This window comes from Eubalaena glacialis, chromosome 12, assembly GCF_028564815.1.
Source record: "Eubalaena glacialis isolate mEubGla1 chromosome 12, mEubGla1.1.hap2.+ XY, whole genome shotgun sequence".
Taxonomy (NCBI): domain Eukaryota; kingdom Metazoa; phylum Chordata; class Mammalia; order Artiodactyla; family Balaenidae; genus Eubalaena; species Eubalaena glacialis.
The window spans coordinates 43373817-43399550 of NC_083727.1; the positions used below are offsets into that span (position 1 = coordinate 43373817).

At 38.7% G+C, this 25734-nt stretch overlaps 1 protein-coding gene across 1 annotated transcript in view; it reads right to left on the reverse strand.

Annotated features, from left to right (window-relative positions):
- The window catches only part of SLC35F1 (solute carrier family 35 member F1), a 400751-nt gene that overhangs the window by 71288 nt on the left and 303729 nt on the right, over positions 1-25734 (reverse strand). The window contains exon 3 of the mRNA XM_061206841.1: positions 19270-19397. Within this exon, the coding sequence (XP_061062824.1) occupies positions 19270-19397 (128 nt within the window). The remainder of the gene's footprint in view (positions 1-19269; positions 19398-25734) is intronic.

The window sequence follows — 25734 nt, forward strand, 5'->3', positions numbered from 1 at the left end:
CAGACACTATAAAACTCTTAGAGGAAAATATACGCAGAACACTCTATGACATAAATCACAGCAAGATCCTTTTTGACCCACCTCCCAGAGAAATGGAAATTAAAAAAAAAAATAAACAAATGGGACCTAATGAAACTTAAAAGCTTTTGCACAGCAAAGGAAACCATAAACAAGATGAAAAGACAACCCTCAGAATGGGAGAAAATATTTGCAAATGAAGCAACTGACAAAGGATTACTCTCCAAAATTTACAAGCAGCTCATGCAGCTCAATATCAAAAAAACGAACAACCCAAACCAAAAATAGGCAGAAGACCTAAATAGACATTTCTCTAAAGAAGATATACAGGTTGCCAACAAACACATGAAAGAATGCTCAACATCATTAATCATTAGAGAAATGCAAATCAAAACTACAATGAGATATCATCTCACACCTGTCAGAATGGCCATCATCAAAAAATCTACAAACAATAAATGCTGGAGAAGGTGTGGAGAAAAGGGGACCCTCTTGCATTGTTGGTGGGAATGTAAATTGACACAGCCACTATGGAGAACAGTATGGAGGTTCCTTAAAAAACTAAAAATAGAACTACCATACGACCCAGCAATCCCACTACTGGGCATATACCCTGAGAAAACCATAATTCAAAAAGAGTCATGTACCCAAATGTTCATTTCAGCTCTAGTTACAATAGCCAGGACATGGAAGCAACCTAAGTGTCCATTAACAGATGAATGGATAAAGAGGATGTGGCACATATACACAATGGAATATTACTCCACCATAAAAAGGAACGAAACTGAGTTATCTGTAGTGATGTGGATGGACCTAGAGACTGTCATACAGAGTGAAGTAAGTAGAAAGAGAAAAACAAATACCGCATGCTAACACATATATATGGAATCTAAAAAAAAAAAAAAAGGAAATGGTCAGAAGAACCTAGGGGCAAGACGGGAATAAAGATGCAGACCTACTAGAGAATGGAATTGAGGATACAGGGAGGGGGAAGGGTAAGCTGGGACAAAGTGAGAGAGTGGCATGGACATATATACACTACCAAATGTAAAATCGATAGCTAGTGGGAAGCAGCCGCATAGCACAGGGAGATCAGCTCGGTGCTCTGTGACCACCTAGAGGGGTGGGACAGGGAGGGTGGGAGGGAGGGAGACGCAAGAGGGAGGAGATATGGGGATATATGTATATGCATAACTGATTCACTTCGTTATAAAGCAGAAACTGACACACCATTGTAATGCAATTATACTCTAATAAAGATGTTAAAAAAAACTCAACAACAACAAAAGAATCCCAACAACAACAAAAAACCAAAAAAAAACAATATGACATATTGTAAAGTAAAGTAACAAATTTATGTACTACAGGGATTAGAACGCTGATATCTTTGTGGGACCGTTATTCTGCCACTATAGCAGCTATGTTCATGCATAATGAAAAGTGTGCCTTGAAAATTTTTTTTAAGGGAAAGAAAATTGTTGCTTATTGAGCAGGGTGTGCAGGTGTTTACATACCTAATCTTTAGCACACTGGAATTCATTCATCTGAACATGGTTGTCTTTCAATGTAGTCACTCTGAAGGTCATGGGCGTACTTTAATGAAGCTCTCATTGCTCAAGAACAGTTTGAACTCTTTGAAATTGCCTTCGGAGCACTCATTAGAATATCCTTGATGGAAGCAAATGCTCATTCTTTGAGAGTAAGATTTGTTTTTTGGAAAGAAGCAAAATGCTGGATTAAGCTAGATAATACTTTCTGGATCCAAAAGAAGGATAAATTATAAAGAAACTTGCAGGACTTAAAATTGGCTCTGAAGATTTTAAAAGAGAAATTCTAACAGATTTTGAACAATGATAGTCACATCAGAATAAGTGTATAATAATAAAAGATAAGCACTTTGAATATTGATTTGAATGTATAAAGTTTGCTATTTACTAAGCTACTTTGTTTACATCGTATATAGTAAAACATCATTATTACTTCAAGGATATTTTTATTTGAAAAGTAAAGAGAATTCTTATATAAAAAGATGTTTCTAATGAAACTATTTGGCGTTTGCTTACTCTTAATTCTCATGTTATGTTGCCTAATTATGGAAGTGATTTGTTACAAACTAGCTCTTTTCAAGTCCATTATCTTTCATATTGTGTCCTCTAACTAAATCCTTTATAAGATGTAGTATTGTTTTTTAAAATGAGCCGAAACTAGATCATTGGTTTTAAAAAAATCCTCAAGTCCTGTATCCAACCCAGAAAATCACTGACTTTCTCTTTCATCTTATTAATGATCTTTAAAGTTTCAGGAACCAAGTAGTAATTATCTGGAGAAAACTATGAGAAATTATCAGTGATGCTATTTATAGAATTTTGCTTCAAGAAAGTCAGGAAGGATGACTTGAAATAAAAACATGATTCTAAATTTCTATGAAAAAATTCCTTACCTATAAAAATCACTTAAAAGGCCAAATGAACACTTTCAGCCAATGAGCATACCCTAATTGGCAAGATCTTAAAGCATGACTAATTGGAACACTCTGACTTTAGAAAATTTAAAATTAGCTTGTATCAAGGCTTATAAGTCATAAGTTTCTGAAGTAAAGAAAAATTTGAGTTTTAAAATTTTATTTACTTTGCCATTAGAAAACTTGTGTTTTCAATGCTGTGCTTTCTTTCCTTCTGTCTCTGTCTTGGTTTCTCTCTGTCTTGGTTTCTCTTTGTCTCTCTCTCTCTTACACACACACACACACACACACACACACACACACACATTCCTTACCATTGACTAAAACTGTCCATTTGTACAATCATTTGCCCACAATTCCACTAATTGTATGCTGTAGAGACCGTTCATGTTCAGAAGGTCTAACGCAGTCAATGGTTAACAGATTAATCTGAGTGAGCATAAAGTAGCCTTGGGGATAGCCAAGGCTGGGCTTCCTGTGTCTTCCCATCTGCCCTATTCACCATTATCCACCAAAGATGCCAGGCGAGGCAATTTGGCCACTAACTCTGAAAAATATGAATCCTTGTGTGTGGTGTAATATTGGACTATAAGAGTGTTTCACTTTTCACAAACTCTGTACATGGAAAGAATATCTAAGGAAACAATGTGAGTTATTATTCATAGTACAAAATGATTTTTCAATTTACAAGCAATACTCTGTGCATTTCCCAGTATTTTAAATATATACATTATTTATAAAAATTTATTTGGAAGTATTATTTCAGGAACATGTTCACTGCAAAAAAGGTGGTACAGTTGTACCATAGGAGAAATTTTCCTTGATTTTACGTGTCAAGCAACAGCATTCCAGGGCTTTAAGGTTTGTTTAGCCTCTGGTACTGTGAAAATATTCCAAATAGGATATTACCATATTTTCTTGTACAATTTCCCTTGATATTTTCACTCTCAAACAGAGTGGGTGGGAGAATTTTGTTCGTACCTAGCAGCAATCTCATTAATTTTTATGAGATTTCACCTCTATTGACTGGCAAATGGTCCTACCTGAGGTAACACAGTAATCAATCAGTGGCAAAGCTAATTGGAATGTGGGTTTCCATAACCTTCTCCTTGTGTCTCAAGCAGATTCTTTCACCTAGATCACTTCGTACGCAATTGTGAATTTTTTCATCGCTCTTCTTAAATTTGCTGTCCAAGAGTGAGAGTGTATGAGAGGATGAAGTGGTTTAGGCAACACGTCTATTTTTAGTTTTTTTTCCCCTTAAATTGGATCAATGGAAAGAATATGTGAAGTGGAAAATATGTGAGTAAAAGGAGCTGGCATTTAATGAGCAGCTACTACATTAAGGAGACGTTGCTAAAGCAGTGTGCATCACAGGTTGGCTGACTGGTTGCCACATGGATCTCAGACAATTCTGAGAATGTCAGAAGACCAGAGACAGGTCTATTTGTAGGAAGGACAGAGGAACTTCACTGAGGAAGGTGCTAAAGTCTGCAGTAGGAGATGGTGGCAGGATCAGAACAACATAAGGTGTTATTGTTTGTTGCATTATTTTCGCCTTAGACCTGGTGGAGGAACACGGACCACTGGATGCAATGTTACATTTGCATATCCACAACCACAGCAGGAGGCAGGTTTTTATATTCTTACTTATAAGAGGGGAAACTGATGCTCACAGAGAGAGAAAACAAACACATAAAGGCATCTCACTTTTTTAGAACTTGTCTACATGAGCCAATGGAGCTGACGATCACCAGGGAACCAAGCTGTCTAGTTTTACTGTCAGATTCATGTTCTCAGTGTCCTCGAGAGTCTTCCCTGTCACGGGTGGATCCAGTCACTCCACTTCTGTAATCCCATAGTATTTTGTGTATAGATACATTTTACTGCCTTTCATGCTGCACTGTAATTTGTTTACAGATCTTTCTTCCAGCAAAATAGGATAACATTTTTGGAAATTTAATTTTCCCCCTTAAATCACACGCCATCCAGCCTTCTACCCGTAAAACTGAGCCATGAGGAAAACAAGAGCAGGTTCTTTATAGAACAGAGAGGTCATTGATAAGCTTTCAAACATAAAGCTGATTTTCCTGACTTCTTATTAAGGAAGGGTCTAGAGGGTCATGTTTGTGGAAAGAGAAGGGATTCAAAGTTCTGTAATCTCCCTCCAACATATCAAGAATCGATATTGCCAACTCCATCAGAATTTCCTCCAGAATGTGGAAGATTGCCTTTTCCTCCCCTAGGGCCAAGCCAGGAGGGCTGGTGTCCCAAAAGGAGGATGTGAGACAAGAAAGCCCATGCTAGAGAGGATGAGGGAGGGAGCACTTGTCCCCCACCGTGGACATGGCCAGAGGAAAGGAAGTTGACAGAGGAGAAACGGCTGTTGAATCATATGTGCCCAGAGGGGCCCTCTCCGAACTGAAGGCCCAAGGGGAGAAAGAATGCTAGACAGTTTGAAAGGAAACTGAAAGCAAAGCATCTATTTCCTTTTGGACAGCACCACACCAACCTGAAGAGGTCACATCAGACAACAAGCAGAGGTGAAGTGTCATTAGTAGAACACTCTCGTTCCCCAGCATCCTTCTTAGCTCCTGCTTTGCCAGAAGTCAGAGTGCTCTGCAAAGGGGTGCAGGCTGGCTGACCTGGGGCAGGACAGGTGGTTCACTGTGGCAGGAACCACCATGGCTGGAGACCAGAAGCATTCACAGCCAGATACCTGGAGGTCCACAGCATCAATGAGAATCAGGGGGCTCAGCAAGGGGGGAGGAGCAGCAGAGGCCAGCAGAGTGCCAGGCACAGACTGAGCCGCAGATCCACATCCAACCCAGCAAGTGCACATTCAACAACTGGCTGACTGCCCAATAGTGGACAGCAGCCAAAGGACCAACGTGAGGCCAAACGTCATGCTAGAGACCCACGTGCCTTCTCGGAAACACATATGGGAGAGAGGAATTCTGAGAGGCTGGGCATTTGTCCAAAAGCAACTGAACTATCCAAAGAAAGTTTTTAAACCAGAAGAAATTGGTAATTTTTACATCTAACCAGACTTTTCCCTCCAGCCACTGTTATTTAGCTACCTTGGGGATATTTGGAGAAGGTTCACTATGAAGATTAGATCAATTGTAGGATATAAAGAGGTACAATTGCTTTGGACATCTAAGCATAGCATGAGTGAATCTGCATCCAGGCTTTGCCTGCAACACTTGAGAGCTAGGACAATTCTTTCATCATCTTTATATCCCCAGAGCATAGTAGACTACTTAAAGGTGTTTAGAGTTCCATACTTGGGTCCTGCAGGAATAAATGCACTTACTGATGATAAAACTATTAAAGATCACTTGTGTTGCCTTGCCCAATAACTGGCCCTTAGAAATTCATCCTTTCATTCATTAACTTTTTTATTCAAATATTTCATATATGTTTGACATCTATATGTACCTGATCTTGTGAAGGAGAAAAAGATGAATTGTTTCCACATGTATTCGAACATCAGACATTTTTTCAGTGCTTATTGTGTATCAGGTACACAGGTCTCACCTCAAGGACCTTACAGACTTAAAGGAGAGAGGAAATATGTAAACAACCATCATATAAAGTAGAAAGTGACAGTTACAATAAGGAAGGTGAAGAGGAAGAAACAGAGTCAAGACAGGATCAAATGCATGTTTTCCTGGCTGCTGTGGAGTGTAGTGGGAGGAATGGAGAGAGATGCTCCTCTTACTTTCCAATGGAATTACCTGATGGCATCAGGGGACCAGCCCGCGGGACCAGAGTCAACAGAGGTAGAGTATGAAAGCTCCCTTTTGTAGAAGGTGGTTTGACAGAACACATTTAAAAATGGGGTTAGGGATAGGCATCATCTGGAACTAAAGAATGACTGAAGATAGTTTTAGTGTGTCCTTCGATGATATGCAAGGGTCTCTCCCCTACATCAGGACAAAAGGCTGACCAAAAACTGTGCTGCATCCAATCAAATATTTGGATTTAGACTGCTACATATTTAAGTTATTTTCACAATCATGAGAATAGGAAGTCCAGATTTAAGAAATCTGAGAGTCAGAATATCATGTTCCCTTTAGGGGTAATAACATTGCTTTTGAATGCTTTGCCTTTAAATGCACTTTAAAATAGCTCTTGAATAGTCATTAAACTGCCACAGTCCTATACCAGGGACAGGTAAAAACAGTGAGGATAAAGAAGGAAATACAGTCTTAAAAGCTGAGCTCATAATCGTAAACTCAAGCCCACGGAACATGTTTGTAATGTGCACAGGCGTGCTTTCTCTCTGCTCATCCACGGAGGTGGAAATTCAGGTTGGCTACAAATAAAGAGTCTGCTTAGTGACCTTTTCTCGTGTGTCACAACTTCTTGACTACAGGACCACTGTTACATAAATCTTCAGGGTGAGAAGTACTTCTTCCCATGTCTCCACTGAGCTGAATGCATATTTTCCCCACCACACTGCCACACTGTATTCTAATCGTTAGGGTAGCTATCTATCATCCCATGGTACGGCTCTGGTCTGATCAGTAGCTGTGTCCCCATCATCTAGCCACAGTGTTGGCATTTTTTAATCAATAAAGGAATCTGTATGCCAAGTCTATTCATATGGCTTAAACTTTAGACTCCAGAGAGACATAAGAAGGTACAAATTACCCAGCCTTTCTCTGTATCTTATACAACTTAATTCCTAGACTACTGAAAATTCGGACCTAGAAAGTACTGAGAGTTACAAAAAGCCATCGCTTTGGTAAAAAACTGTTGCATGTGTATGTTGTGTATGTTACACATGTATGTCGCATGTGTGTACCTTGTAGAATTAGTCACAGGGTCAGATATCACACTGCACATTAGGGAGGCTGGCTTTCATTCTGTATTAACCTCTGCTAACATACCCAAGGAGAGGAGTGGGCTGAAGGAAAACAATCAGGGCTAGAGGGTTTTCTTTCTCGTTCTTTGCTCCTGGGAAAGTGCTTAAAGAATGGGAAGAGCTCGGACACACGCACTGTGTGAAGGAGGGGATGTGTTAAATGTACACACTCCTCAGTATGGTTAGCAAGAGAACTGGAAATTGTTTCCCATGTGAGTTCATTTTAATTACCAAACTATCCTGTTTGAAGAGACCTGCTTTTGTCTTATTTCACAGATGTACTAGTTTCACCTGTTTGCATTTTAGTACTACATGGCTGAAGAAAGATGAATAAACCTTGGGTGAGAAGTTGTAAAGCTGGTATTTCTACTGAAATGGTTCATATAGCACAGTTATAAAAATAGCACAGCTTTTAGAATTTATCCAAATGTCATTGCTAATCTGTCTCAAAGTCACAGACACAATCTATTCATTCTCTACAAGTAAAGAGATACAAACCCACAAATGTGCCTATAAAATAAAATCCTTATAAATCCAACATGATGGTGTTACAATCTCTCCTTTGACTTTCTAATAAAGAAAACAGCTGGTTTTCTTCACTTCCATGTCTGTCTTTCATCATCTTTTTCCTGAATAAATGTTATCTTTTGCCTTTGTTAACATTCTTTAGCTCCCTACTACAAAGGCAAAGTTAAAAATTTTTTTTCCAAAAGATGTTTGACATTGTTAGCCATTAAGGAATTGCAAATTAAAACCACAATGAATTATCACTGCACACCTTTTAGAATGGCTAACAAAAAAAATAATGATAACACCAAATGCTGGTGAGGGCAGGGAGAACGGGACCTCTCATACATTGCTGGTGGGAAGGTAAAATTGTACAACTACTCTGGACAGTTGTTTGACTGTTTCTGAAACCAAATAGTCATTTTCCACATGATCCAGAAAGTGTACTTTTGAGCATTTACCCCAGAGAGGAGATCTTATGTTAATAGAAAACCTCCACATGAATGTCATAGCAATTTTTTGTTTTTGTTTTCTTAATTTTTGAATTTTATTTAATTTATTTTTTTATACAGCAGGTTCTTATTAGTCATCAATTTTATACACATCAGTGTATACATGTCAATCCCAATTGCCCGATTCATCACACCACCACCCCCATCCTCCCACGGCTTTCCCCCCTTGGTGTCCATACATTTGTTGTCTACATCTGTGTCTCAATTTCTGCCCTGCAAACCGGTTCATCTGTACCATTTTTCTAGGTTCCACATATATGTGTTAATATACGATATTTGTTTTTCTCTTTCTGACTTACTTCACTCTGTATGACAGTCTCTAGATCCATCCACGTCTCTACAAATGACCCAATTTCGTTCCTTTTTATGGCTGAGTAATACTCCACTGTATATATGTACCACATCTTCTTTATCCATTCGTCTGTCGATGGGTATTTAGGTTGCTTCCATGACCTGGCTATTGTAAATAGTGCTGCAATGAACATTGGGGTGTATGTGTCTTTTTGAATTATGGGTATATGCCCAGTAGTGGGATTGCTGGATCTTATGGTAATTCTATTTTTAGTTTTTTAAGGAACCTCCATACTGTCCTCCATAGTGGCTGTATCAATTTACATTCCCACCAACAGTGCAAGAGGGTTCCCTTTTCTCCACACCCTCTCCAGCATTTGTTGTTTGTAGATTTTCTGATGATGCCCATTCTAACTGGTATGAGGAGATACCTCATTGTAGTTTTGATTTGTATTTCTCTAATGATTAGTGATGCTGAGCATCCTTTCATGTGTTTGTTGTCAATCTGTATATCTTCTTTGGAGAAATGTCTATTTAGGTCTTCTGCCCATTTTTGGATTGGGTTGTTTGTTTTTTTAATATTGAGCTGCATGAGCTGTTTATATATTTTGGAGATTAATCCTTTGTCCGTGGATTCGTTTGCAAATATTTTCTCCCATTCTGAGGGTTGTCTTTTCGTCTTGTTTATGGTTTCCTTTGCTGTGCAAAAGCTTTGAAGTTTCATTAAGTCCCATTTGTTTATTTTTGATTTTATTTCCATTACTCTAGAAGGTGGATCAAAAAAGATCTTGCTGTGATTTATGTCAAAGAGTGTTCTTCCTATGTTTTCCTCTAAGAATTTTATAGTGTCCAGTCTTACATTTAGGTCTCTAATCCATTTTGAGTTTATTTTTGTGTATAGTGTTAGGGAGTGTTCTAATTTCATTCTTTTACATGTAGCTGTCCAGTTTTCCCAGCACCACTTATTGAAGAGACTGTCTTTTCTCCATTGTATATTCTTGCCTCCTTTGTCATAGACTAGTTGACCATAGGTGCGTGGGTTTATCTCTGGGCTTTCTATCTTGTTCCATTAATTTATGTTTCTGTTTTTGTGCCAGTACCATATTGTCTTGAACTGTAGCTTTGTAGTATAGTCTGAAGTCAGGGAGTCTGATTCCTCCAGCTCCGTTTTTCTCCCTCAAGACTGCTTTGGCTATTCGGGGTCTTTTGTGTCTCCATACAAATTTTAAGATTTTTTGTTCTAGTTCTGTAAAAATGCCATTGGTAATTTGATAGGGATTGCATTGAATCTGTAGACTGCTTTGGGTAGTATAGTCATTTCCACAATATTGATTCTTCCAATCCAAGAACATGGTATATCTCTCCATCTGTTGGTATCATCTTTAATTTCTTTCATCAGTATCTTATAGTTTTCTGCATACAGGTCTTCTGTCTCCCTAGGTAGGTTTTTTCCTAGGTATTTTATTCTTTTTGTTGCAATGGTAAATGTGTTTCCTTATTTTCTCTTTCAGATTTTTCATCATTAGTGTATAGGAATGCAAGAGATTTCTGTGCATTAATTTTGTATCCTGCAACTTTACCAAATTCATTGATTAGTTCTAGTAGTTTTCTGGTGGCATCTTTAGGATTCTCTAGGTATAGTATCATGTCATCTGCAAACAATGACAGTTTTACTTCTTCTTTTCCAATTTGTATTCCTTTTATTTCTTTTTCTTCTCTGAGTGCTGTGGCTAAGACTTCCAAAAGTATGTTGAATAATAGTGGTGAGAATGGACATCCTTGTCTTGTTCCTGATCTTAGAGGAAATGCTTTCAGTTTTTCACCATTGAGAATGATGTTTGCTGTGGGTTGGTCGCATATTGCCTTTATTATGTTGAGGTAGCTTCCCTCTATGCCTGCTTTCTGGAGAGTTTTTATCATAAACGGGTGTTGAATTTTGTCAAAAGCTTTTACTGCATCTATTGAGATGATCATATGGTTTTTATTCTTCAATCTGTTAATATGGTTTATCACATTGATTGATTTACGTATATTGAAGAATTCTTGCATCCCTGGGACAAATCCCACTTGATCATGGTGTATGATCCTTTTAATGTGCTGTTGGATTCTGTTTGCTAGTATTTTGTTGAAGATTTTTGCATCTATATTCATCAGTGATATTGGTCTGTAATTTTCTTTTTTTGTAGTATCTTTGTCTGCTTTTGGTATCAGGGTGATGGTGGCCTATAGAATGTGTTTGGGAGTGTTCCTTCCTCTGCAATTTTTTGGAAGAGTTTGAGAAGGACAGGTGTTAGCTCTTCTCTACATGTTTGATGGAATTCACCTTTGAATCCATCTGTCCTGGACTTTTGTTTGTTGGAAGATTTTTAATCACATTTTCAATTTCATTACTAGTGATTGGTCTGTTCATATTTTCTATTTCTTCTTGGTTCAGTCTTGGAAGGTTATACCTTTCTGAGAATTTGTCCATTTCTTCCAGGTTGTCCATTTTATTGGCATAGAGTTGCTTGTAGTAGTCTCTTAGGATGCTTTGTATTTCTGCGTTGTCTGTTGTAACTTCTCCTTTTTCATTTCTAATTTTATGGATTTGAGTCCTCTCCCTCTTTTTCTTGATGAGTCTGGCTAATAGTTTATCAATTTTGTTTATCTTCTCAAAGAACCAGCTTTTAGTTTTATTGATCTTTGCTATTGTTTTCTTTGTTTCTATTTCATTTATTTCTGCTCTGATCATTATGATTTCTTTCCTTCTGCTAACTTTGGGTTTTGTTTGTTCTTCTTTCTCTAGTTCCTTTAGGTGTAAGGTTAGATTGTTTATTTGAGATTTTTCTTGTTTCTTGAGGTAGGCTTGTAGAGCTATAACCTTCCCTCTTAGAACTGCTTTTGCTGCATCCCATAGGTTTTGGATCGTCGTGATTTCATTGTCATTTGTCTCGAGGTATTTTTTGATTTCCTCTTTGATTTCTTCAGTGATCTCTTGGTTATTTAGTAACGTATTGTTTAGCCTCCATGTGTTTGTGTTTTTTACTTTTTTTTCCCTGTAATTCATTTCTAATCTCATAGCGTTGTGGTCAGAAAAGATGCTTGATATAATTTCAATTTTCTTAAATTTACTGTGGCTTGATTTGTGACCCAAGATGTGATCTATCCTGGAAAATGTTCTGTGCGCACTTGACAAGAAAGTGTAATCTGCTGTTTTTGGATGGAATGTCCTATAAATATCAATTAAATCTGTCTGGTCTATTGTGTCATTTAAAGCCTGTGTTTCCTTATTAACTTTCTGTTTGGATGATCTGTCCATTGGTGTAAGTGAGGTGTTAAAGTCCCCCACTATTGTGTTACTGTCGATTTCCTCTTTTATAGCTGTTAGCAGTTGCCTTATGTATTGAGGTGCTCCTATGTTGGGTGCATATATATTTATAATTGTTATATCTTCTTCTTGGATTGATCCCTTGATCATTATGTAGTGTCCTTCCTTGTCTCTTGTAACATTCTTTATTTTAAAGTCTATTTTATCTGATATGAGTATTGCTACTCCAGCTTTCTTTTGATTTCCATTTGCATGGAATATCTTTTTCCATCACCTCACTTTCAGTCTGTATGTGTCCGTAGGTCTGAAGTAGACAGCATATATATGGATCTTGTTTTTGTATCCATTCAGCAAGCCTGTGTCTTTGGTTGGAATATTTAACCCATGCACGTTTAAGGTAATTATCGATATGTATGTTCCTATGACCATTTTCTTAATTGTTTTGGGTTTGTTTTTGTAGGTCCTTTTCTTCTTTTGTGTTTCCCACTTAGAGAAGTTCCTTTAGCATTTGTTGTAGAGCTGTATTGGTGGTGCTGAATTCTCTCAGCTTTTGCTTATCTGTAAAGCTTTTGATTTCTCCATCGAATCTGAATGAGATCCTTCCTGGGTAGAGTAATCTTGGTTGTAGGTTCGTCCCTTTCATCACTTTAAGTATATCATGCCACTGCCTTCTGGCTTGTAGAGTTTCTGCTGAGAAATCAGCTGTTAACCTTATGGGAGTTCCCTTGTATGTTATTTGTTGTTTTTCCCTTGCTGCTTTCAATAATTTTTCTTTGTCTTTAATTTTTGCCAGTTTCATTACTATGTGTCTCGGCGTGTTTTTCTTTGGGTTTATCCTGTATGGGACTCTCTGCACTTCCTGGAGTTGGGTGGTTATTTCCTTTCCCATATTAGGGAAATTTTCGAGTATAATCTCTTCAAATATTTTCTCGGGTCCTTTCTCTCTCTCTTCTCCTTCTGGGACCCCTATAATGCAAATGTTGTTGTGTGTAATGTTGTCCCAGAGGTCTCTTAGGCTGTCTTCATTTCTTTTCATTCTTTTTTCTTTATTCTGTTCCGCAGCAGTGAATTCCACCATTCTGTTTTCCAGGTCACTTATCCGTTCTTCTGCTTCCGTTATTCTGCTATTGATTCCTTCTAGTGTAGTTTTCATTTCAGTTATTGTATTGTTCATCTCTGTTTGTTTGTTCTTTAATTCTTCTAGGTCTTTGTTAAACATTTCTTGCATCTTCTCGATCTTTGTCTCCATTCTTTTTCTGAGGTCCTGGATCATCTTCACTATCATTATTCTGAATTCTTTTTCTGGAAGGTTTCCTATCTCCACTTCTTTAGTTGTTTTGTGGGGTTTTATCTTGTTCCTTCATCTGGTACATAGCCCTCTGCTTTTTCCTCTTGTCTGTCTTTCTGTGAATGTGGTTTTTGTTCCACAGGCTGCAGGATTGTGGTTCTTCTTGCTTCTGCTGTCTGCCCTCTGGTGGATGAGGCTATCTAAGAGGCTTGTGCAAGTTTCCTGATGGGAGGGACTGGTGGTGGGTAGAGCTGACTGTTGCTCTGGTGGGCAGAGCTCAGTAAAACTTTAATCCACTTGACTGCTGATGGGTGGGGCTGGGTTCCCTGCCTGTTGGCTGTTTGGCCTCAGGCAACCCAACACTGGAGCCTACCTGGGCCCTTTGGTGGGGCTAAATGTGGACTCTGGGAGGGCTCACGCCAAGGAGTACTTCCCAGTACTTCTGCTGCCAGTGTCCTTGTCCCCACAGTGAGCCACAGCCACCATCCGCCTCTGCAGGAGACCCGCCAACACTAACAGGTATGCTTGGTTCAGTCTCCCCTGGGGTCTCTGCTCCTTCCCCTGGGTCCCGATGCGTACACTACTTTGTGTGTGCCCTCCAAGAGTGGGGTCTCTGTTTTCTCCAGTCCTGTCGAAGTCCTGCAATCAAATCCCACTCGCCCTCAAAGTCTGATTCTCTAGGAATTCCTCCTCCTGTTGCCGGACCCCCAGGTTGGGAAGCTGACGTGGGGCTCAGAACCTTCACTCCAGTGGGTGGACTTCTGTGGTATAAGTGTTCTCCAGTCTGTGAGTCACCCACCCAGCAGTTATGGGATTTGATTTTACTGTGATTGCACTCCTCCTACCGTCTCATTTTGGCTTCTCCTTTGTCTTTGGATGTGCAGTATCTTTTTTGGTGAGTTCCAGTGTCTTCCTGTGGATGATTGTCCAGCAGCTAGTTGTGATTCTGGTGTTCTCAAAAGAGGGAGTGAGAGCACGTCCTTCTACTCCACTATCTTGGTTCTTGTCTCAGAAGATCTCTCAGACAATCAATGAGATTGATTTCAAGTCTGTCTCCTGTTACATGGATGTTAGAGCTAATATAATTCTGTGGTCAGAACATCAAAAGAATAGACTCCTTTTCCACCTTCTACAGGCTATCCACGTTCCTTGACTTGTGGCCTCTTCCTCTTTCAAAGACAGCAATGATGGGTTGAGTCCTTATATCACAAAGACAATGACCTTCTCCTTTAGTCACACCTCCCTCTAACTCTTCATAGCAATTTTATTTGTAAAAAACCAAAGCTGGAAACAACCCAAATGTCCTTCAGCTGATGATGGCTAAACAAACCCTGATATATTTATACTATGGAATACTACTCAACAATAAAAAGACCAAACTATTGATATGTGCAACAATTTGGGTGGACTTAAGGGTATTATGCTTAGTGAAAAAAGCCAATCTCAAAAGGTTAAACGCTGTGTGATTCCATTTTATATAGCATTCTCCAGCTGACAAAATCATATAGATGGAGAATAGAGCAGTGGTTGCTAGGGACAGGAATGAGGGTGGTGGAATGGGTGTGACTTCATAGGGGTTGTATGAGAGAGTTTCTTTGTGGTGATAGTATAGTTCTGTATCCTGACTGTGGCCGTAGTTACACAAACCTATACATGGATCAAATTGTGTAGAGCTACACACACACACACACACACACACACACACACACACACACACATGCCGACAAAGGAGTGAAGGGATGAAAGGGATGAAAAAGGGATGAAAAGGGATGAAAACTGAATCAGGTCTGTAGCTTAGTTAACAGTATTGTACCAATGTCAATATCCTAGTCATATAAAATGTCACCATTGGGGAAAAGCTGTGTGAACAGTTCAAAGAATCCTATATAGTTTTGCAATTCCTTGTGAGTCTATAATCATTCCAGAAATATATATTTTCCTCTCATGCTTCATGCATTAATTGTTTGTGACATTTAACCATGAGTTTGAGGAATGAACTGAAAGGGCAAGAGGATAAAGCACAGAGAGGCTCTTCATGTCTTTTTGTTCTACATCACTGTTTTTAAGAGAATCAGAAGACAAAAGTACCTGGTCCTTTGCCAACTAGTAATGAGGACTGTCTTGTTAAAACGGAAGTGCCTTTGCAAAAGGGCTGTTGGGCTATATCCTATCATTTCTTTCCTCAGAAACCTTCACAGCTCTCTTTTATTTACAAAATTAAGCCACACTCTTCATTCTGACATTGAAGACCTCCTACGACATGACCCCAGCTTAACTTTTTGGCTCTATCTTACTTTATTCCGTAATGAGCACCCATTGCTTCAATCTGTTCTCTGCACCACAGCCTGCCTGCCTTTAAAACTCAAATGTGGCTTCCCACAGCACTTAGCCTAAAGACTCAAACTCTTGACCTGGCTGTCAAGACTTGTTGAGTCTAGCACTTGCCTCCTTCCCCAGCCCATCTTGCACCACTCTTTTCTTCACTCTCCTTGCCCAGTCACAAGCCCTTGCTCACAACCTCATCCTTGCCATGGTCCTTCCCACCACAGAGTCTTGAGCACACTGTCTTCTTTGCTTGGACCTCTTTCCTTCTCAACTCATCTTCCACTTCTCTTATAGATCTCAGCTCTACCACTAGTCGTTTAGGAAAATCTTCCCCAACTTTCCAGTTTAGGTCATGTTGTTTTGACAAATGTTCTCGTAGAACTGTGTTGCTTTCTTTTAGAACACTTATCTCTGACTATAATGATACAGCCATTCATTTGGTTATTTGGCTGCCTTTCCCATTTGCCTGGAAGCTCCAAAGAATACAGAAAGTATCTTTTTTTGCTATTTGCTCACTGTTCACTACCTAATACACTGACTTGAACAGAGAAGTATTCAGTACTTATTTTTGAAGTGACTGGATGAATCAAACTGGAATAATTGTTCTCCAATCATATTCCTCAGGTTTTCTGCCCCTAGGCTTTTGCCATGATTTTCTTTCCAGGTTCAAAGCTATACCTAAATTTTATCCAATCTTATAGACTCCTCTGAATGGGTACTTTCTTGCCTCTGCAAATAAACATCATCTCTGGCTCCTTTGAAAACTATAGCACTTTGGCATCAGTTCTCTTGCCGTACATGATGTTACTATCAATAGACTGTGCCTCTTGTCCCCTTTATAAGTTCAGAAGCTTCTGGAGGGTAAGGTTGATTCATTTCCTTTGTTCTTTTTTTTTTCTTTAACTCTGTAGAAGCTTTATCATTCTTTTTTTTTTCTGTTAATGTTTTCATTTTTAAATTTTATTTTATTTAAACAATTTTTTATTTTATATTGGAGTATAGTTGATTAACAATGTTGTGTTAGTTTCAAGTGTACAGCAAAGGTTGATTCATTTCTATTTACATCACTTGCAATAACTAGTACATTTCTTAGATGCATAATTAATGTATTTTCCTTATTGATTAGTACATGAATAAAAGCTAAACACTTAGCACGTATTATGTGTTCAATTAATATTTATAGAAACAAGGGAAAATCATTATAGGTCCTTGTTAGTTCCACTAATTTGCAATGAGTAAACAGAACTGAATTACAAAACAGCAGTACAGACATGGTTCCCAGAGCAAATGCCTTCTATTCTGACCATTTATTATTATTTAATAAGTTTATTTTTTGTAGGTAGCAAAATGGTTCTAGAATTGTTTGATTCAACTTGCTTTTTTACTTCCCCCATCCCTTGCTCAGTAAGCTATAATGAAGACAAACTGATATTTCAGTAGAATTATTTTTTGTCTTTCTACAGAATTAAAATAAATTTTGCATAGAACGCAGCATTAAATGCGGTGTCAAACAGCTAATTTGAGAGAAGTGGCAGGATGGATTAATGGTGGTGCATAACATGGGTTGAACAAAACACCTGAGGACAAGGGGAAAGTTGTTAAAACCTTGTCACTGCCTACAAAAAGAAATTGAAAAACTGAAAAAATTTTTTTATAAATCCCCATAGAACTTAAGCAACTAGTAATTGGTTGTGACTTTTCAATGCTTAACAAAAGAAAACAAAAGTCAAATGGATTTCCAAAGGGGTAAATTTCCTCTTCATGCTCCCCAGGAGGCCCATTTATAATTTTTGACTCTGCACTAACGGGCCCAGTTCTGCCATGAAGCCAGCATTCCTCTTTCTTCTCCCACATACCTGTATAGACATTCCAGGGGCCTCTGCATGTGGGTAGAGAACTGCTGGCAATTTCTGTGTCCCCAAATACGGGAAGTCAATGCAATTTAATTAACTTCTTTAAACATTTTTGAGTGCCTATTATGTGCTGGGTTTCCTACCAGGTACTAGAGATTCAAAGGTGAACAAGAAATCCTCCTTGCTGTGAAAGAGCTTGCAGCTTGGTGGAGTAGGTGGAAATATTCAAACACCATTCTTAGGTAAGACAGACTGTGAAGACAGAGCTATAAAACAAAGTGCCTGGGAGCACAGGAGAGAGAGAGCATGAGAGAGAGAGAGAGAGAGAGAAAGAGAGAGAGAGAGATTCGTTGTCATTGTGGGGCTTGTGGAAGTGAATAGGAGCTAGGCTGAGTTTGGAGCACTGTGGTTGTTCTCCCAGCATCCATCCACCTCATCTCTCCCTTAATGGGTGACAGATATGTGACTGGGTGAGATTGATCCTGCCCTGACTCCAGGAGTGAGTGCTGATTGGTGAGCCAGTGATTCTCAACTAGAGGTGGTACCTGCTAGAGGGCATTTGGAAATCCATGAGGACACTTTTAGTTGTTACAAAGGCTGAAAGATGTTATGGGCATTTGATGGGTAGGGACCAGAAATCTTAAATGACCTATAAAGTAGGAAAATGACTCACATCATGAAAAATTGTCCTACCCAAAATGCCACTAGTACTCCTACTGAGAAACATTTGTCTAAACAAATCAGAGAAATCTCATCCTGTATTGGTTCAGAGAGTCCAGGTCTAGGTCAGTTAGCTCACACTATTCCCCTGCCATCAGTGTGGTCCAATCAAATAGAGCTCTGGACTTTTCTTCAGTGGTTGTAGGGAAGCATCCTTTCTGTCCCTTATTGGGTATGCAGGAGGAAGCATGTAGACCCTATCTAATTCTGATTTAGATAGATTCCCATTCAATCTATATAATCTGAATTTATTCAAGTGGTTTGTTTGCTTGTTTGTTTCTTCATTTTTGTTATTGTTTCTAAGCAAATTATTGGAATGGCAGCAATGTTGTTGAGGTATCAAATCTAAGTAAAATCTGATACATGAACAATATTTTGTTTTCATCCTGGAGCCTTGGAATGACTATACAATTCATAATATTGTTATAAAAAGAGAAATAAGGGTGAAGCAAAAATAGTCAAAATTATTATTTATGGTTTAATGAGGAATATAAGTGGTGTCTGGTAAAAATCGTGAAAATCTAAGTTAAATTTGCAATGGTGTGTGTGTGTGCGCGCACGCGTGTACACATAATTACATAAAAGAAAAAGAGAGAGAGGGAGGGAGGAAGGAAGGATGCAGTGGCTATCTTCATACCTAACACATTGTAGAAATTTAAATCTTGTCCCTTTAGGAAAAATTCTGTCTCTTCAGCTTACAAAATCTACACATTAAAGAAAGCTAAAAGAAAAGATTATTAAGCACTTTGATTACTTAATCAAAGTCCATTAGCATATTCTAAAACATTATAAGTTGTGATTAAAATAGATTTATTTTTATGCTTATTAATAATTCTTCTGCTGACGTAAGATTAGTGTTCTTAGCTACAAATTATTTTCCTACATTGTCAATGGTTCTTGTGGTATACTAAAAACAAAGAAGAGATGTACAATTACATGTGAATTAAGAAAAATTAAAGGAACACAGAAATAAAGTTCAAGTTAATTTTTATATAACCGATTTCCTTCTTGTTGCAAAACTTACAAACTAGTATTCAGAACTCCAAGTGACTAAACTGAAAGTAAACTACATCTGGAAAATGAGGAAGATGAGAAGGGAAGAGAGCCTTGGTACCTGGATACTGGTCAGAGTCGTGTACTGGTAAGCCTTGACCACCAGATAGTTTGCTTCCAAGTCTATCAGTCCCAGGATCATATACTTCCACCATCTTCGTCGTAAAATTGCCAGGAGGTTTTCTTCTCCTGCGTTACAAAGTTAAGAAGAAATGGATTAAGCTCTGAACACGCTGAGAAACTGTATATTTAGAAGGATTCTAAAATATATATTACAGTACTATATTTTTTTCCGTACCTTATCAAACGTTTAATTAAACAAATGAATCAATATGTCGAAGAATGACATGCTTGTACTTAGTTTACTAGTCTTCATGGTAGATTTCAGCCCTTCAAATTAGTTCCTATCCCAGAACAAGACTGGACAGGTTTTTAGTTCACTATGCAAAACATTTTCTCACAAACATTTGAACAAAAAATTTTGTCAAGTAAAAATAAAAGGAAAGGTGTTCAGAAAGGCTGTATAAACACATGAAATCCAAATCATCCTGAACTTCAGGATTGTGGTAAAATAGACAAAAATGGAAAGAGGGTAGTCAAATGGAGAAAAGCCTGTGCTCAGCCGCAGATCTGCAGTAAGGCTGCAGGGTGCCACCCTGAGGGCTCGCTCGCCTCTGAACCTTACACGCAGGTGGTGTGTGGGTGATGGGAAGAGAGAGGAAGTTGGGGGTCACTCATGGATGGGGAAGAGTGCCACAGGCCTTGGTCTTAATGCTGCCGACGACTGCAATCTTCATCTTGCCTCTTACGCTGGTAGCCTCAGAACAGACTTTGAACTGCTTAGTTCTTCACCCTTATTTTTACATATTTCAGGCCTGAAATGTACCTTTTCTCAAAGTGGGGGAACATGATTATTAATAATAACAGCTTTCTGGGGCCAGCCTGTGAGGTATCCTTAGAGGATGTGGAACATGCAGAAACCCTGAGTGAATGGTGATTCTTGATACCAAAGAAACAATCCAAACATTTGGCCCAAAGTATGCTTTCTCTTGCTTTTCCAAGTGCTGATTCCCCTGCATGGACTATTCTTCCCCCAGCCTTCAAATGAAGGAGCAGCATAGACTCTACCACCAGGAAGCCTTCCTTGATCTCTCACTTTGATCTTCTCAGAATCGGTTGGGTTTCCGTGCTATGGGCTCCTTTAACACCCTTTCTTATTCCACAGATACAGTACTTATCCCCCTGTATTATAATGGCCAGTTTTTTTGACTCTGCTACTCATTAGATTATTAACAATTTGAAGAGAGTGGCACTGTCTCGGTCATCACTTTATCTCTAGGGCCCAACAGTGCATGGTGAGTAGTCAATAAGTAATACAGAATCTATGAGCACATTTTGTGTTTAATAACCTCAGCAATGTTAAATAACATTGAAATTGAAATATTTAAAATATATCTACTATAAACATTCATGCACCAGACAATGAAAATTGTTTTCTAGTTAGAACATCTGACATAAATTCATTTGGTGACCGTTTTACACATAATACTCTATACATAGGATGTAAAAAGGTCAATGGCATATTGAACCGCAAAGCTGATATTCTAAGGTCACAAGTCATTGTCCCAGTTAATTTACATGATGAACAGAGAATTGCTAAACTCGGAGCACACCAGCCACATTTCAATATGTGACATTGAAAATCTGGGTCATGGCGCTGTTTGTTCCGCCAATCAATACATATTCAAAGTTACACAGATTCAAAGGAATGATTTGTTGTCTTGCTGTTCTGCTGAAGAAGTTTGCAAGCAAAACACTCTAAACAAATGCTCCCATATTGTTTCACTTGAGCACCTGAAAACGTACAACACACTTGCTTAGCAAAATTATCCAGGAAGGCAAGAAAGCTCTTTTTTTTTTGGCTGAGCAAAAAATGCAACCTTTAAAAGGACTGCTTAGGGATTTATCTACATGACTCTCATTAACACTAATGTACCATAGGCCGTTAAAATTCTAGAATAGTGAAGATATATTCTTTAGAGCCCTTGTGCCAAAGTGCTTTCAAAACCTCACGAAACCGGGCCATCCATAAAAGCACCAGCACAACTGGTGGTAAGTTAACGTTTTGAAGCAAAAGAATTTTAAAAATATTAAGAGGAGTAATAAAATCTATGGGTGGAAATTTTAGAATTATAATTTGGCATTTAAATTTGTTCTGTTATTATTCTTACTATCAACATGTTCAAATATAAATAAAAAGCATAGAGAATAATGTGATAAGGTAATCTCCAACCTGATTTAATTAATGTTAAAATTTTGCCATATTTGCTTCAGACTTTTTTCTGAGAAAGGAAATGTTACAGATGAAATTGAAGCCCCCTTTCTGCCACTGCCAGATTCCATTCCCTTCCCTCCTTCCTCAAATCACCATCTTGATATTGTTATGTATCCTTCATGTTCATGTCTTTGTTATATGTTTTCTACGTATGTATGTATTTAAATGAAAGTTTATTGTATATACTGTACCTGTCATTCTTCTAGGGTTCTTTATACTTAACATTGTTCTAGAAATAGATCCCTATTTTTTTAATGTAGAGAATAAATGTAATATACTTTAAATGATATATAATCACATTTTATGAATATGCCACAATTTATCTCATCTCCCACTGACAGACATTTAAGTTGTTTCCAATTTTTCTTTAAAGAACATCCTTGTACATATGTATCTCTATAATTGGTTTCGAGTTTAATTTTGTTTTCATTCTCTTTTTAAAGAACTGTGGAGTATGCAAGTATTCACAAATGTGTAAAACATAATTAAAGAAAATAACCCTAATTGAAAGTAACATAGCGTTCCAGCAACAATAACTATGGCAATAATTGAGAATAGAGGGAAATTATTGACAGTCTTGATCATGTGACTCATATCTCATTTTACTAAGCATCAACAGAATGACCAATCAATGTGTTTTTTCATTTTTGTAACAAATGTCTATGTGCTTTACAAATATTAATTTACTTAATCCTTATAATATCCCTGTATGGAAGGTATTTCTGTTAACCTTATTTACAGATGACAAAACTGGGGCCTGGAGGAGTTAAGTAACTTGCCCAAAAGTTCACACAGATGAGGCAGGATTTGAATTCATGACTATCTGGCATTAGGCTTCATACTCACTGGTACTGCACTATTTTTGCCTTATTGGTTTGTAATTACGGCACTGTCCTCAGGAGTCATTCATTTCTCATTAAAGGAGCTATCATGACCTGCTTGTCCCAACCCACCTGCAGGGTGCCCCCCCCGCCAGACTCCAGGGGGCGCCTGGCACATTGAAGCGTCCCTTAGTGTTGCCGGTGCCCAGCCGCGCAGTCGTGTGTCCACTCCTGAATCAGCTTAGGGAGGAGCACGTGTCCCATCACCCTCATTTCAGTATCAAAAGTTGATGTTGCCCTGCCTGATCTAAGTGCATGACAGAGTTTCCCTTGTGAAATGTAAAATAAGGCTTTAAATCAAATTTATGGCTTAAAGTCTAACGATAAGAATTACTGTTATATGCTGTACTACTAGTTGAAGCCTCGGGCGTAATAACAATGGTCACACATGGGGTGGGGCGAGTGTGGCAGTGGTCAATGAATGTTGAATGAAGGAAGAGGAAACGCCTGTGCAAAGACTGAAACATGGTCCACATTCACGGCAGCGACTAGAAACCTGAAGAGCCTTGATTCATAGACAGGACTCTTGTTCACCCCCAGTGGTGGTCTGAGTAGAGAATAAAAGGATTGCGAGACAGCACCAGAGGTGAATTCAGCAAAGGGAACAAGAAGCTGCATTATTCTCGGGACTGCATTTTCATTAAGGGCTCTCATGGGTGGTGTGATCCTTCATGGTGTTTTTCTGCAAGGACAGAACTCAGCATGCATTTGCACAGAGGGTCTGCAGCAAGAGTGAAGCCCCTGCACAGGGGGCGAGACCCTTGCTTGAATGGATGCCTCCTCGGCTCACAACTTGAAGCCATAATGCCATCTTCCTTTACCAGAACTCCAAGGGAAGAGGTTAAATATTCATCAGTGAATTTGAAAAAAGGAATGACTGAAGATGGAAGTTTTAATTACTCACCTTTAAAAGGTGAAATTTAGTATTAGGATGTAGAATTCAAAACAATTCTTTTGTCAGAAAAGTGAACAAAATGAATGTGTTAATAATAAGGAAATGAAAATGTAAATGGTTCACAAAAAGAATTGCAATCAATTGCACTTCATAATGTGAATCTGAGGGTAAGGATGAAATATAAAAAGGACAAATAATGAAGATTACATTTTGTTTTGTATTGTTTCATTCATTGTCACTATTGGAGCCAGACAGTGAGATTAAGAAGAGCATAAAAGGCAGTCCTTTAATGTCTTGGCTTAGTGGCAACAGACCTGGGTTTGGCCACTGATGTACCTTAGTGGTACTGAGTAACTTGGGTAACGGCTGTGAACCTTGATCCCTCTACTGTAAAATGGGGACTGTAGCAACTATTTCATAGGGCATTGTAGATTAAAGGCAGTATGAATGTCGTAGTTAAGCTAATATCTAATGCCAGGTATGTGCACAAGACATGACAGCAAGTGGTGGGGTCCTGGAATCCTTGAATCCTGAGCAGCCACCCACCACAGACTGGCTCACTGCGAGTGATGGATCCTGCATGGAGGAAGCCCAGGGAAATGAACTCTCTTAATTTCTCATTAGGGCTTTAGCTGCACATCCTCTGTCTCTAACTCTTGAGATTGTGGATGGATCACACTGCAGCCAGCATATGACATTTGTCCAGACAGGAGGCAGCCTGAGGGCCGTGTCCTTGACCTTGACACCTCTCCCCTGGGCCAGATCCTTGTCTTGATTCTCTGGATCTCACTACTTGATCTGGGAGGGGAAGCCATGTGAACACACCCCTTCCCCCTAAGGCTTGAACTAGAAATGGCTTCGTTCTCTGGGACTCTAGTCCTACTGGGCCTTTCCAGGGTAGGGGCTTTGAGGAGGTGTTTCCAAGGTTACCACATAGGCTGCATGTGACAGGCAAAACGTAAAAGAGGAAACCACACAAAGGGTTCAAAGAAAGCCAAGAGAAGAGACACAGCCTCAGTTCCCATTTTACACCCTTCACAGCCCTCTCGCTCAAGTTCCCACTCACACTGCAAGATCCAGTTACCTGGATGTGAAGCTCCCATGTGAAGCTTTCCCAAAGCCTCTGCTTCCCCTCAGCACTTATTTCTCTTTTTTACATATCCTGAACTATGCCTAGCATAGTGATTTAGACAGACAGTTACTCACGTAAATAAGATCCTGTTATCAAGGTAAGATAGCTGAATAACACCGTTAAAATCTACTCGGTCATCTGGCTGTTTTCCAGAGATGCCTAATAAGGGTTTGGAAAAATATCTAAAAGCAACTAAAAATGAATCATAATCATGTAAGTTTCTGGTAGCTGTGACTTTAAGAGAAAATCCATATATGTGTAAAAATGATTGTATATAAGATAGATTTCTTAACAGTAAGTTTATTTTTTTCAAAGTTACTTTTTTGGCATTGATAAGTAAAACAAAATATTCTAGCCCTAATTACAAACTCAATCTATTACCTTTCTGACACAAAAACATATATACCTTATGATTCGAAAAATCTTTCAATGTATATTACCTTTTTAAACATGAAACAGATCACTTAAACCTCAGAAACCTTTTTTTTCTGGATTCTTCAAGCTGTCATCTTTTATGAAGCTAAGATACATGATTTTATGTGACACGCTTATACTCTACACCTCTGAAATATGCAAAACCTGTGTTCTTTTTTTTTTTTAATTTATTTATTTTATTTATTTATTTTTGGCTGCATTGGGTCTTTGTTACTGTGCACAGGTTTTCTCTAGTTGCAGTGAGTGCGGACTACTCTTCGTTGCGGTGCATGGGCTTCTCATTACGGTGGCTCCTCTTGTTGCGGAGCATGGGCTCCAGGCGCATGGGCTTCAGTAGTTGCAGCACACGGGCTCAGTAGTTGTGGCTCGCAGGCTCTAGAGCACAAGCTCAGTAGCTGTGGTGCACGGGATTAGTTGCTCTGTGGCATGTGGGATCTTCCCGGACCAGGGCTCGAACCCGTGTTCCCTGCATTGGCAGGCGGATTCTTAACCACTGCACCACCAGGGAAGCCCCAAAACCTGTGTTCTTGATGTATCTTAGGAGAGACACAATTGCTTACGTTTTCTTCTTCATATTAATAGAAAAATTGATAGTAAGTCTGCCTAGATTTTACCATAAAGGCAATTACAACAAATAGATAAACAAATAAAGAACTTTTCTGAAAGTTCAGGATGTCTAAAACCCCATATATGAAAACTGTGTACTGACTATTAAACTCTGTTGACAAAAATCTATGTGTTACAGGTTCCTCTACCTCTTAATGAAAATAGTGCATGAGAGCCAAACAACTCCCCTGAACAAAGTCCATTCAGAATTTAAAAACTAGTTATACATTTAGAGCATCCAT